Source organism: Hemibagrus wyckioides, linkage group LG11 (genome assembly GCF_019097595.1).
Source record: "Hemibagrus wyckioides isolate EC202008001 linkage group LG11, SWU_Hwy_1.0, whole genome shotgun sequence".
Taxonomy (NCBI): Eukaryota; Metazoa; Chordata; class Actinopteri; order Siluriformes; family Bagridae; genus Hemibagrus; species Hemibagrus wyckioides.
The window spans coordinates 15032865-15046258 of NC_080720.1; the positions used below are offsets into that span (position 1 = coordinate 15032865).

At 41.1% G+C, this 13394-nt stretch overlaps 1 protein-coding gene across 2 annotated transcripts in view; it reads right to left on the reverse strand.

The window, feature by feature from the left end:
• The window catches only part of tex264a (testis expressed 264, ER-phagy receptor a), a 71591-nt gene that overhangs the window by 38438 nt on the left and 19759 nt on the right, over nucleotides 1-13394 (reverse strand). For both annotated transcript variants that reach the window (XM_058403757.1, XM_058403756.1), the window contains one exon: nucleotides 11393-11614. In XM_058403757.1, the coding sequence (XP_058259740.1) occupies nucleotides 11393-11614 (222 nt within the window). The remainder of the gene's footprint in view (nucleotides 1-11392; nucleotides 11615-13394) is intronic.

Here is a 13394-nt window from a genome sequence, read left to right on the forward strand (position 1 = left end):
GACGACCGGCTGAAACACTGCTGGGGCCAAGTTCTGCAGGTAGAGGGAGTAAACACCCACCAAGGGGACCAGATTCCCGCCGTGTACTTCCTCGTCTGTACTACCGCACCGAATGCCGTGGAGTGCCATGTGAACTGCTAGTAGTCCCTCACTCCCGGACCGGCCTCCTCCTGCACCTGGCCCACATGCATCCACTGGGGGACCACCTGGGCCCGCACAACACCCTAGAAAAGCTGAAAAATGGCCCCCCAAAAGCCAGCACCGGCCCCTCTTATTCCGCTCCACATCATCGGCGTCCCCTTCTAGCATGTCAGCATGGACCTCAACGGGCCACTGCCAAAGTCAGCCCGGGGTCACGAATATATCCTAGTGATGATGGATTATGTTACCAGATACCCGGTCCCACTTTGCAACACTGCCAGAGAGCTCCTCGTGTTCTTTAGTCATGTGGGAATCCCCAAGGACATCCTCACTGATCAAGGTACGCCTTTTACCTCACGACTAATGGCGGATCTGTGTCGGCTCTTACAGGTCAAACACCTAAGGACATCCGTGTACCACCCGCAGACTGATGGGCTGGTAGAGCGATTCAACCAAACCCTCAAGAGAATGCTACGCCGGGTGGTAGATGAGGAGGGGAGGAACTAGGACCTCCTCCTTCCCTACATCCTCTTTGCCGTCCGAGAAACGCCTCAGGCCTCAACAGGGTTCATCACATGTATTTGAAGGGGAAGAGCATCCGGTCTTCTACACTTTGAGGAAGCTGAACCCTGCCGAGAAAATCTACGCTGCAGTCAAGCGAGAAGCCATGGCGATCAAATGGGCTGTCGAGGAACTGCGCTACTACCTGGCAGGGCGACACTTCACCCTGGTCACCGACCACGCGCCCCTGCAATGGATGGCCAAAACCAAGGACGCTGATGCGCGGGTAACTAGATGGTTCCTCTCGTTCCAGGTCCAGCACAGAGCCGGGAGCCAACACGGGAATGCGGATGGTCTATCTCGGGTCCACTCCCTCTGGGCCCAAAGACCACCAGGCACCAGACCCTGCTGCAACCTCCAGCCCTTCTCGGCCTTGGCCTCTCCTATGCCCCTTCAGGGAAGAATTGTCTTAGTTGGCTCTTTTTGCTATTTTTCTTTCCTCCCTTTCACTTTCCAGCTTTTCTTCCCTACTTTTCTGTTTGGTAATTAAAAGCTGGTGTTAACGTGCTCCCTGGCTCTGCACTACATATCTAATTAAACAAAATTGTGCAAGCCACCGATGTAAAGTTTGCCCATTTGACGTTTTAGAGTGTGCCTAAACTTCCCTACATGTGAGTGATCAGGTTTCAGGGGTTTCAGATCTTTATGCAGTAGGTAATTTCTTGCTTTTCCTTGTTTTAAAGCTACACCAATGGTTCAGATCACACAAGACTGATGAGGATATATGTAGCTAAAACACACTTTGTACAGTGGAGAATGAGTAAAAACACACACACACTCACACACACACAAAGCACATTAACTCAACACCAATTAAACCACATCATTTAGTCATAGCCAATTACTTCTTTTAACTATCACACAGCAGATCCAGTAGCCTGGTAGATTAAGAGCTCAGCAGCATGCTTGGTGAAGAACTCAGTCTTGCTGATCATGCAAACACCTTACAGAAATCTGCACAGTGACAGGCAAAAAGAACATCTCAGTTCAACTTGCTCTCTAATCTCCATTCAGATTCTCCCAATGAGAACACAGTTAATTTCATTCTGAGAGATCCCTGGCCACTGATGGACCTAAAATTCCAACCCAAATCCCACTGGTGGGTCCTACATCTGCTTCGCTAAGCAGTGCTTTCACTGTGCACATCTCAGGAGAAGGCTATATTTAGCGCACGCTCACCCACATTCTAACAGCACTATGCCCCTTCACGGCCATAGTGCACATCAATTAGGTTCCAGCCTCAGTTCTGAGATGTATCCTTCGTACCAAAGCTAAATAAAGAAAGTCAATTAGTTGTGAACCACAGGTCAAAATAAGTGAGCCGTGAACCCAGGAAGGCTTGGCTTTTTTTAAATAACTCTCATCTTGGCTTTTTATATCTACCGATGCCTTACCGCTCTAGCAGAGCAGGTTTCAATAATTCATGCATATCTAATATTACATGTTCTAAACCCAATGACAATTCCTGACACAGCATGTTACGTTACATTTCAGTGCCTTCGGTCAGTCACAGGGTCATGAATGCAATGTAGCAAATCAAAAACAGCGTGAGGATAAATAAATATGAATGTCGGGTACTTGAGGACAACACCAGCATTCAGAATCCAGATAGCAATCTTTCTTTTCATTCCTTTCTGTGTTTTTTTTTATTATCTGGTTAACTGGAGCTGTGTGATATTGTCTGACTAGCACAAACACAACTAGATAAATAAATGATGTCTCTGAAAAATTGAGGGCAAGTCATTCAAAATATTTAGGGTATGATCTTATACCAGGCAATCTTTTCAAGAAACATTCAAGAACCCATACATACACTCACTCACTCAGTCACACACTCACTCACACACACTCACTCACACACACACACTCACTCACTCACACACACACACACACACAGTCACTCACACAGTCACTCACACAGTCACTCACACACTCACTCACACACTCACTCACACACTCACTCACACACTCACTCACTCACACACTCACTCACACACTCACTCACTCACACACACACACAAGCATTATATTTGTTTTAAATTTTACATAGCTTCAACCATATAGTACACAGTTATAGAAGAGGAATCATTTATAAATCAAACTATTTATAAATTTATTTTCTTTGGAGTCTGGTTCCTCTCAAGGTTTCTTCCTCATATCATCTACTTGTCACCGTTGCCTCTGGCATTTGAAGTCACATTGGAATAGTTGGTGAAATTCTTCTCACAGACTGAACCAATGAAAATAATATGTCTCTCTCCAACTTACTTTTAGTAACTGCTTTATCCTGGTCGGGTGCTGATGGATCCGGAGCATGTTCCTGGGAGCGTTAGGTGTGAGGTGGGAAGCCACACCGTCACAGGATACCATGGACACACATTCACACCTTGAGCCAATTATCGTAGCCAATCCACCTACTGGCATGTTTTCATAAAGTGGGAGAATACACAGGAAACCCATGTAGACAGGTTGCGTGTGTGTGTCTGTGGGGGTGTTATGGACAGCTCAGGCTTGAAGCCGGCAACCCTAGAGGTGTGATATGGCAAAGCTACCGCTTATCTGTACACAACTATACAAACAACCAATTTTTTTTTCCCTAGCGTTTTGTCCCACACGATGGCAGGGTCCGCTGTTTTTGTGGCGGATCATTTCATCCACATTATTTTGGCGCAGGTTTTACGCCGGATGCCCTTCCTGTCGCAACCCTCCCATTTTTATCCGGGCTGGGCCGGTGCCCTGCCCGGGAATCGAACCCGGGCCGCGGCAATGAGAGCGTGGGATCCTGCCGCTGGACCACCAGGGCCTATACAAACAGCCAATATCAACAAAAAAAACTCTGGTCTCTGTAGCACCCAACTTTCATCAGAAAAAAAGGAGAGAACAAATGATATGGACCAATACCATCCACGCAAGCTTCTTATCTGTCAATCATTCAGTCTGTCAAAACAGAAACCTTCTCAGGTATTCTAGCCTAGGCAACACATCCGTGTGTACCAGGGCTATGAATTTGGAAAGAACACTGAAAGTAGGAGTTGTGTTTGAATTTTAAAATAGATGTTTCCCTTAAAATGTCTCTATGCTTAGCCTAAGGATAAAAAGCCTTTTCCTCCCTGAAGTGCAAGTTAGGGAGTACTGGCTGGAGGAAAATATTGGGTTCTTGATATAAAAGAGCAGTAAAATGAGCGGCGGCTGGTCGTGATATTAAATAGAAGACTAAATTATAATATCTATCGAAAGCTCCACAGTGAAACTGAGACCTGAGCAATTCATTATAGCACAAGCTCTCAGTGATGGCATAAGTATTATGTAGGGCAAAGTATCACACATGCGCACACACACACACACACACACACACACAAGGCAGATGTTTTCATGATCCCCCCCCCCTTTTTTTTGCAAAAGTCTCTAATGCCCTACTTCATGCTGTGTTTCCTCCTAAAATCAAACACAGAAAACTTGTCATTCCAAACTAATCTAAAAAACAAACAAACAAAAAAAAAACACTTCTAGTCATCTGTCGTCTGTCCTTTTGTGTATTTTGACTGGACAATGTGTACTTAGTCTATTTATCTTAGTCTTCTACATTTGTCACCTCACATATATTCCTTACATGCATTTATTATTTCACATGCACCTCTTTAATCACTGCTGAAGATGTGTTTCGGGGGTCACAGCAAAGCTGGCTAAAAATATCAGCACAAATAGGGAGGTGTTACACTCCTAACTATTTACTAATTACAGGACATGACTGGGCTGGAAAGAAATCAGTCCCAGATTCACTTCTTCATACCATTCATGAACACCGGTGATGCTGTTGCACTTGGTTCCACAACAGACCCAAATGATCCGCCTTAATGCACTGAAAAACTGCAAATAATCTGATGTGGATCCCATGATCATAAGGTGGATAATAAAACCTTTAGATGGCAGGAAGTATAAATAGCTGAAGCAACTTTACACCTGCAGAGTTGTAGTGTACTGAGAAAGGCTTCGGGATAAAACCAGCAGCTTCTCAGACGGATTTCTCTCTTCCGTTTGCTCGAGGTGTGCTGCCTTTCTGTGTTTCCCCCTGCCTTCCTTTGACCTGGCAGCCAGTTACAGTTAATGCCAGAGAGACTAATAGAAGAAATGTGTGATGTGTAAAGGAGTGGGAGGAACAGGGTGAATGTGAGAGAGGGAAAGATATGGACTGGACTGAGTAGGACTTCCTGATTTCCTATCATGGAAGTAAAGATGTGTGTTGAATACTAATTGAACCAAACTCAACCTTAACACGACAGGATGCCAGGAAAGGTTCTGACTCTCGCTGTCATGTAAGTATCTCTCCTCCTCTTGTGCTGTCTCACTGGGTGGCAGTCTGACAGGGTGATATGTGTACGCTCTCCATCAAACTGCTCCACCTGACTGTCCACCAAAAGAAATAAATAAAATAAATACACAATAAGGCCTCAAGAGAAACCAAAAACTAAATCAGTGGCAATAATGTGACTCGGTCTATACCACAGATGCTTTATTACACAACGGTCCTTGGTACTGAAACCTTTAACCACTGTTCTTGATTATTCTTGCATCCTTTTTAATCAATATTTAAAAACATATATAATAAAAAAAGTTTGCTTCAGACTTGAAGATCATGTGCATTTCTGCAGTTATACACAAACTGACCATTACACAAAACTCCCCATGTTTAATTCAACAAATGAAATATCAGAAGATAGGCAGGTGGAATCTGATTGATTCATGAGCTGAAAAGTGTAGGAGTTTCCAAGAAAGTGCACAGGTAAGCTGAAAAAGAATGCGCATCTCATCTTCAGGGAGGAATTAAACAAAATGACACTGCGCACATCTGAAAAGCTTTCCCAAGTTAATTCATTCATCTGCACTAATCGCTTTATACTGGTGAGAGTCGTGGTGGAGGTCATGAGTAAGTGTAAGGCAGGAATATACCGTGGATGTTATGAGAGTCCACTACAGGGCACCACACACACACACACACACAAACACAGACACACACACAGACACAGATAAACATGCACATAGCAACTAACAGAGATACATACACACACAAACACACATATACATACAGATACACACACACAAACAGAGATACATACACACACAAACACAGAGATACACAGACACAAACAGAGATACATACAGACACACACACAGAGATACACACACACACACGAGCAATTTAGAATCACCACTAACCCAAGCTCTGGATGGAATTGTAGACACTGGGGTTGTGAAGTGGCAAAGCTACCGACTGCAACACACTAGAATAGCTTTAATGTCATTTGCTTCGTAAGTGTGATATCAAAGTTCTGTGTTCACATTTATCTAATGCAGCTTTCCTCCAAATATATATATACTGCTGTTATTTATGTATTGTTATGGACTTATTATTGGTCACTCTGCTCCGTCTGTTTTCAGGAAGGTGAGGTTTAAATGTTTTAAAGACTTATTATCTGAGACTTCTGAGTAGAGTATGTCACTATTTATACCCATGACCTTACACTATTTTCCATTTTTTTATTTGATCCTTTCATTTCTGTCATCCCCACCATCTTATTTCAGATGACCAACAATCCAACCATGACCTGCCATCTGTCCATTTACACACCCCCACAACACGCACACACACAAACACATGCATAAACAAACAAGAACACACACACCACACCAGCACTTTGTCTCTTTGAGCAAGTCTGCTCCACAGTGTGCATGTGCGTGTGGGTTCTCACTTTTACTATTATTCATCATGTTCAGTCCACCCTCAGACTGTCAGCAGATTGAGAAGAATGAGGCTGGGTTTACTGGAGTGGGGAAGATTACAGGCAAGAAAGGAGCAGTGATGCACAGGAGTATGAAGCAGCAGGAGGCAAAATAAAGAAAAGGAGGAGGACAGAGCAGTAAAAGAAGAGATTGTTGATGAAGGGATAAAAGGAAGATGAACAACTGTGTCTGATCTGAGAGCGCTCCAATGTTTAAACCAGAACCCTCATTAAACCCTTCCACCTCCCTGACCAACTGAAGATATGCTGGCATTAAACAGACTGTCAGGAACAGCTGGACAGTTCCCTGCCAGGCCCAGAGAGGGCGCTGGCAGGTGAACCTTGGAAGCCTGCTTCTTTGTGTGTCTTTTGTTACGCCCTTCCTATTGTTCCTATCCTGATTGTCACCTGTATCCCATTAGCCCTAATGTCTACCCCTATAAATAGGGATCCTTGTGTTCGTGTCCTTGTCCATGATTGTTATCTGTACCGTGGTTTCTGTTGGGGTTTTGTTTGCTAGGTTCCATGTCCAAGCTAAGGTCTAGGTTTTGTTTAGTTAACCACGCCATGTCTAGTGTTACGTTTGTTTCCCTATGTCGCGTCTTAAATGTAATAAAAGCAGTGCTTCGCTGAATCCTGCACATGGGTCTCATTACACCGTGTGCTGGCGTGCGCACACACACCACGGGCGTCTGGGGTCGAGCCCCGCATAGGGCGGGGGTCCCAGACGTTACACAGACACGCCCACTACTGCAGAGCTGGACGAGGAAAAAAATACTACTACTACTGATACTATTACTAATTATAATAATAATAATAACAATTATAACTAATTATAAACAGTACAATTAAATATTTTTCAAAAATATTATTTAAAATAATAAATAAAAAATAAATACAATTTAACAGTATTTAAAATAATAAAAAAAAGTATTAAACAATTAAAAATTAAAGTAATTAAATTAATTAAAATTAATAAACATGTTTCAGTGTATAAGACATTTTGAATAAAGATGAGCAAATATCTTCCAGTGTATTTACAACCAAATCTCTGTCTACTACACTGTTTACTATGGACAACATCTGACACCCTTCCCTTATCAGATAACTTGTGGTCAAACTCCTTTATAATGGATTTTCTAATGCTGCATTCACACAAGTATGTGTCTATCCAATTTTTATCTCATTTCCTCTGATTGCAGATGACATAAGATGTAAGGTGTGGCATTGGAATTGACCACTCCGGAGCTGTTGCATGTGGAAGTTATATGTCTTTGTGTCAGTTTTTTCTTTAAAATGGTCCGTTCGTGTGTGTACCCTGGATATTTAGATTGTTTTAAACCTAAAAGATTACATCTGCTTGGAAATAACTGCTCACAAATTTCCTTTAAAAAAAATCCTGAGGGATTGAAGCTGTAGTTGCTCACTCTGCACTTTGATATCAACACACCCATACATTCCATTAGTGAAGAGCGTTTGCACTTCCTTGGTCTTTGCATGTTCGCTTTGTAAAAACTGGGTCTGTAGTTCCGCCTACGTCACGCATGACCTTTCGACGTGATTATGTAGTACAATTTTTTTCTAACAATATTACATTTTTCTAAGAAAATGACAGATCGTTTGGCTAAATAAGGGTCCTTCTTCCTCGGCTGGGATCATTTAGAGCCATTTGAAGCTGCATTTAAACTGCATTCTGGAAGTTCAAACTCGTGGGCACCATTAAAGTCCACTATATGGAGAAAAATGTTTTCCACAAAAAACATAATTTCTTTATGACTGAAGAAAGAAAGACATGAACATCTTGGATGACAAGGGGGTGAGAAAATTATTTGTATTCTCAATTCTATGCAAACTGAGGATGATGCACAAATTCAGTCGACTGGCTCAGGTGCTCTGTTTTCAGGACCTGTGTTTAGTCTTCCACCCAATTTACAGCTTTACACACACACACACACACACACACACACATATATATATATATATACTTAAGCAAAACATATTTTTGGAGAATGATTTCATCAATAAAATTAAATAAACCGTATTTTATTGTTTATTAATGGAATTCAGCAGCTGCCCTTAGCCTTCCTTTATAAACAGGTTTCAAACAACAGGATTTCTTTCACGTTTACTGTAGCAAAAGACAAAGTAGAAATAAAAATTAGATTGAAAAACTCTGCTTTACTATAAATTGATGCTTTAACACCACTTTACTCACAAAGGCTGAGCTTTTGTCATAAATCTTTCTATAAAAACATCCCAGACTACACACCCACACAGTTGCACACACAAACACACACACACAAACACACAAGTCTTTCCATTTTTATTAATCTGCTGCACTCCCTCTACAGAAACACTGCATGTGTACTACCTACACACACACACACACCCATATCACCACAATCTGATCTTCCTCCGCTTCCTGCTATGGCTATGTAACTATTGCACTGACCTCAGTGAGCAATCCAGCACACCAGGTAGGCCAAAAAGCACCTGTGTATGGTGTAGTAGTCACAGCAAGGCTAAATCCTGGGGAAAAGTGTCAGGAGAAAAGAGCAGTAGGGACAGAGACTGGAGAACACATTGCTTTCTGCACTCTTACATCATGTGGACAGGCTGCTGTCTGGGGAACTGTTATGTAACAGGACAGAGGCCTGCTGCTGCTGCTGTTGTTGATGCTGCTGTGTGATCAGAGTTCCTCTACAAACAGCCACTCATAAATAAGAGGCTGAAATATTGATACTGATACACTGTGTTCAAATATCACTTCAATTATAAAGAATTCGAATGAAATAATAATAATGATTTGAGTTTAGTCCTACACAGCATCTCCAGTGTATTTCCCTCAGCTGACTAATGCATAGAAAAGACCAGGTTTAGAAAGAGGACATCCTCTGACTACGTATTTAGTTTTGATTACGCTCTGACTGTGCGTTTTCCACAGACAGATGGCGACGCCCACACACAGGAATACAACATGCATACCAACTCTGCCAAGCCGGCCTCACCTTCACTGTGGGATGTGACTGTTGCTGCTTGCAGAGACATATGGAGCTTCGTGTGGAGTCATCACTGCACAGAATGCATGCGAGTAGCACAGCAGAATCAGCTGTGTTCATGCCAGTTCACTAGAGCCTGATCTGTATTTAGTGTTTATATAATAATATAACGGGAGGCACAGTGGCTTGGCAATAGCTTGGCGATAGGCACTCCATCCAGGATGTCCCCCGCCTTGTGCCCTGAGTCCCCTGAGACAGATTTCTATCCCTATTACTCTGTGTGGGATACGTGGTACAGAAGATGGAAGGATGGATAATAACGTATTGATGTATAGTGCTCTTACTGAAGTGAGAGTACTAAGAACACCTTTTTACTACTAACTATATTTACACTCATTGACCGCTATATTAGAACCTGCACATTCATGCAATTCTCCAATCAGCTAATCATGTGTCACAATCCAAATCATGCAATTACCAGATTCATTCCAATTGCTGCTCATGTGCAGAAGCATCACAGGCATTTTGACAGGCATTATATGATTAAGCCACAGAGACATTTTTCTCCAGCTTCTGTCTATAAAGCTAGCATGACAGACATTCCCTCATGCTAACGATAGGTATCATAAATTACTTGTAGGTCATTACATGTTGGTCATACTGAAGAAATGAAGTGTCAAATCCACAAATGACATTTACCAAACTTCACCAGCACTAAATACAATATCAAGAACATTAACTATCAAGAAATAAGCTAAAGAGAAGCTAAGCTGTAGTAAATAGTAGACTTAACTGTAAACTCACTCATCCTGCAGCTTAGCTTTTAACCTTTACATAAATTTAATCATAAAATCAACACACACATTACAAGAGCTTTCAACTGTTGCAATCTATTCCTTGTTGTTTTTCTGTTCACTCTTATGAAACCATTGATTTTTGCAGTCAAATGTTCCAGTGCACTCGCCTTATATCTTCTCTAAATTCAATTCAAGTCTTACCCCGCAAATATAATACCTTCAAGAAGGTGGTGTTTTCAACATGCAATGAGGCATCTGTCTTTTCATATCTACTGTATGTGGTAAACATTTAGCTAATGCTCCCAGAAGGACAGAATAGAAACATTTGTTACAGGGTATAGACGGGGAAGCTGGTATGACCTACCCTTATTAGAAATCACACAACTATCCCTCAAGCACACTTACCTTTCCATTCCGAGTCCCCTACATTTGTTTATTTTATTGTTCTTTTAATACCAAGCCAGTATAAATGGCTATTTTCATTGTGGGACCAAAGGTACGTAACACAAGATATTTTAGTATTTCTTGTAATATTGCAACAATAGGCTCTTACAATATTTCAACTGTGTCTCATCAACAGCAATTATATGACATCCTTCACTTTAATACTCAGTAAGAACTACAGGATTTTTAGTGATGAGGCATTTTTGAAGATTCCTAAATACGTATTTTCTGAGTAAAAGCTTAACAGTCATTCTTGTTTTACAGAGATCACATGATAGGGGTTCTTCACTATTAAGTAGAAAAGCTTGAGTGTCCAATACAGCATCTTGTGTATAAGGTCTGATCATGTATATGGATTCAGGGGGGAAGTTGAGGAATTGTCTGTGTATTGAGAACCTATTTTTGCTTCCCCTCAGTGTTAAACACACACTTACAAACATTTATATAAACTCGTACATGCCAGGTACTGAGTACTGAGTGCTATGTGTAAAACATGGGTCAACAGGGTTGTGGGGAAAATTGTTCAGTCCTCAGACAAAAGGCCTGAGGTAACACTCCCATTTATTTCCTGTACTGTTCTCTTATGTATCTATTTATTGTACAGCATTTAAATAATCCAAAATGTATATACTGTCTGTAAGGAAAGATTACAATTATTTAGGCCATCACTTACTGTGATGTAGCTGTGGAGCTCAGGGAAGACTCTGTACGCCCCACAGATGGGGGACAGCATGCATCGGTTAGGGAAAGAGGAAGTCACAGCACAGGAGATCTCTGGGAAGGAGATGACCCGAAATCCAAACTTCTCATACAGACGCTGCAATTCTTCATCCGGTTTTTCTTCGTCCTGGCTCAGAATACTCCCCACTGCATAGCGAAAACAATCACCTTCAGCCTGAAAAAGACAATGTAAGAGAGACGGAGTGAGCTACAGACTTACCTGCATTTATTCAATAGAAGAAATAAATGCTGTATATACACAGTGGAGAGAAAAAGTCTACAAACTTCTGTTAAAAAGTCAGGGTTTTATGATGTTCAAAAAAATTGAAATCAAGATGAATCATTTCAGAATCAGAAACATTTCAGGGAAAAATAATTTTTTTTAAATGTTATAATAACCTGGTTGCATAAGTGTTCACAGCTTTATGTGTCACTTTTTAGAAAAATCGAAGTTCAAATGAATAACAAATGTCACACAATTTGTCCATATATATCCTAACACTGTACACCCTCTCAAAAAAGCTACCACAACACAAACCTTCTTTCCAGTTTTTTTATTAACACCCTGTACAACAACACCAAATAACATGCAGTCATACATATACTTGCTGCTGTTCCACTCGTCTGTGCCGCGGTCTGACTTTCTGCTGCCTCGTTGGGGCAGTAAATCAATAGGTGAACCCGAAGATTTGTTGTCATGGAGGTCTAAGACAACTGTTTTTTTACAACGAGCTTTACCTTTGACAATGACTTTGCCATCCATGGTGTAGAACCCAAAATACTTCCACACGCTGCTTTTTAGATGATCTGAGGTCGCAATTGTCCGCTCAGTGAAGCTCAGCTACTTGCTGTTTTTTCCATTTTCATATCATTAGCTTAATTTACTGATGGCTCAAGACTACCTTCAAAGCTTTTAGGGTGCCCACTGCTGGATCAGATGCTAAACAAAAATTTTAAAGCTGTCTAATGTGCTTAGGCTGCACAGTAATATTTGTATTGGCATATTATAACTCAAATATGATTTTTTCACGTCATGTTCAAACAGATGTTCGAATGTCAGTTAAAAAGTGACAGCCCTATTCAGAATGAACCAATCACATTCAGTCTCATATTCAATAATAATTACCATACAGCTGTCATCTGTAGAATTATTTTGATTAACCCCAGAAAAGATCAGCTGTTCCTGTAGGATTTTCTTTACATTTTCTTGGTTTCATCTAACATGGTCCAAAAAGAGCTTAACAAAGCCTGTACGCTGTCTCTCTTGGTGAAAGTTATTGATCAGGAGACGGATATAAAAGAAAACATTAGATGTACCATGGAACACCATAGGCCATCATCAACAAATAGAGAAAATGGAGCACCACAGTGACCTCACCAAGAAGAGGACATCCATCCAAAATGTTTTAAAGGACTCAACAAAAACTTATCACAGAGGCAGCCAAGAAACCTACAGCAACACTACAGGAATATCTGACAAGTAATGATTACTCTCTGTACTTGACAACAATCTGTCTTATTCTTCACATGCCTGGGCTATTGAGTAGACAGAAGCCCTTTCTTACAAAAATCATCGAAGATCAATTGAACTACACCAAACTATGTTGGTAAAAGTCTGTTGAGACCAATTCCAAAAGGTATAATAGTTCCATATGTATTAACAAACAATAAAAGGATTTATGATCAACAAGTCTTCATCTTACTATGCTTCTTTTCGAAATCCAATTTGTGCCTTAAATGTTTTTTTTTTTTTTAGCTAGTAGCTTAAAACACATGTTAAATTCTAGACTAATACAGCAATTTCACAGGGGTGTGATATATTCACAAGCCCTACAGACAGTATTAACCATTCTAACCATGTCTTAATCCACTCTGCTGGACTAATCTGGTTATTTCTACATGAGCTAATTAGCTTTAATGCAGTGTTTTAAACATCTGCTTTAGAACCGATGGTG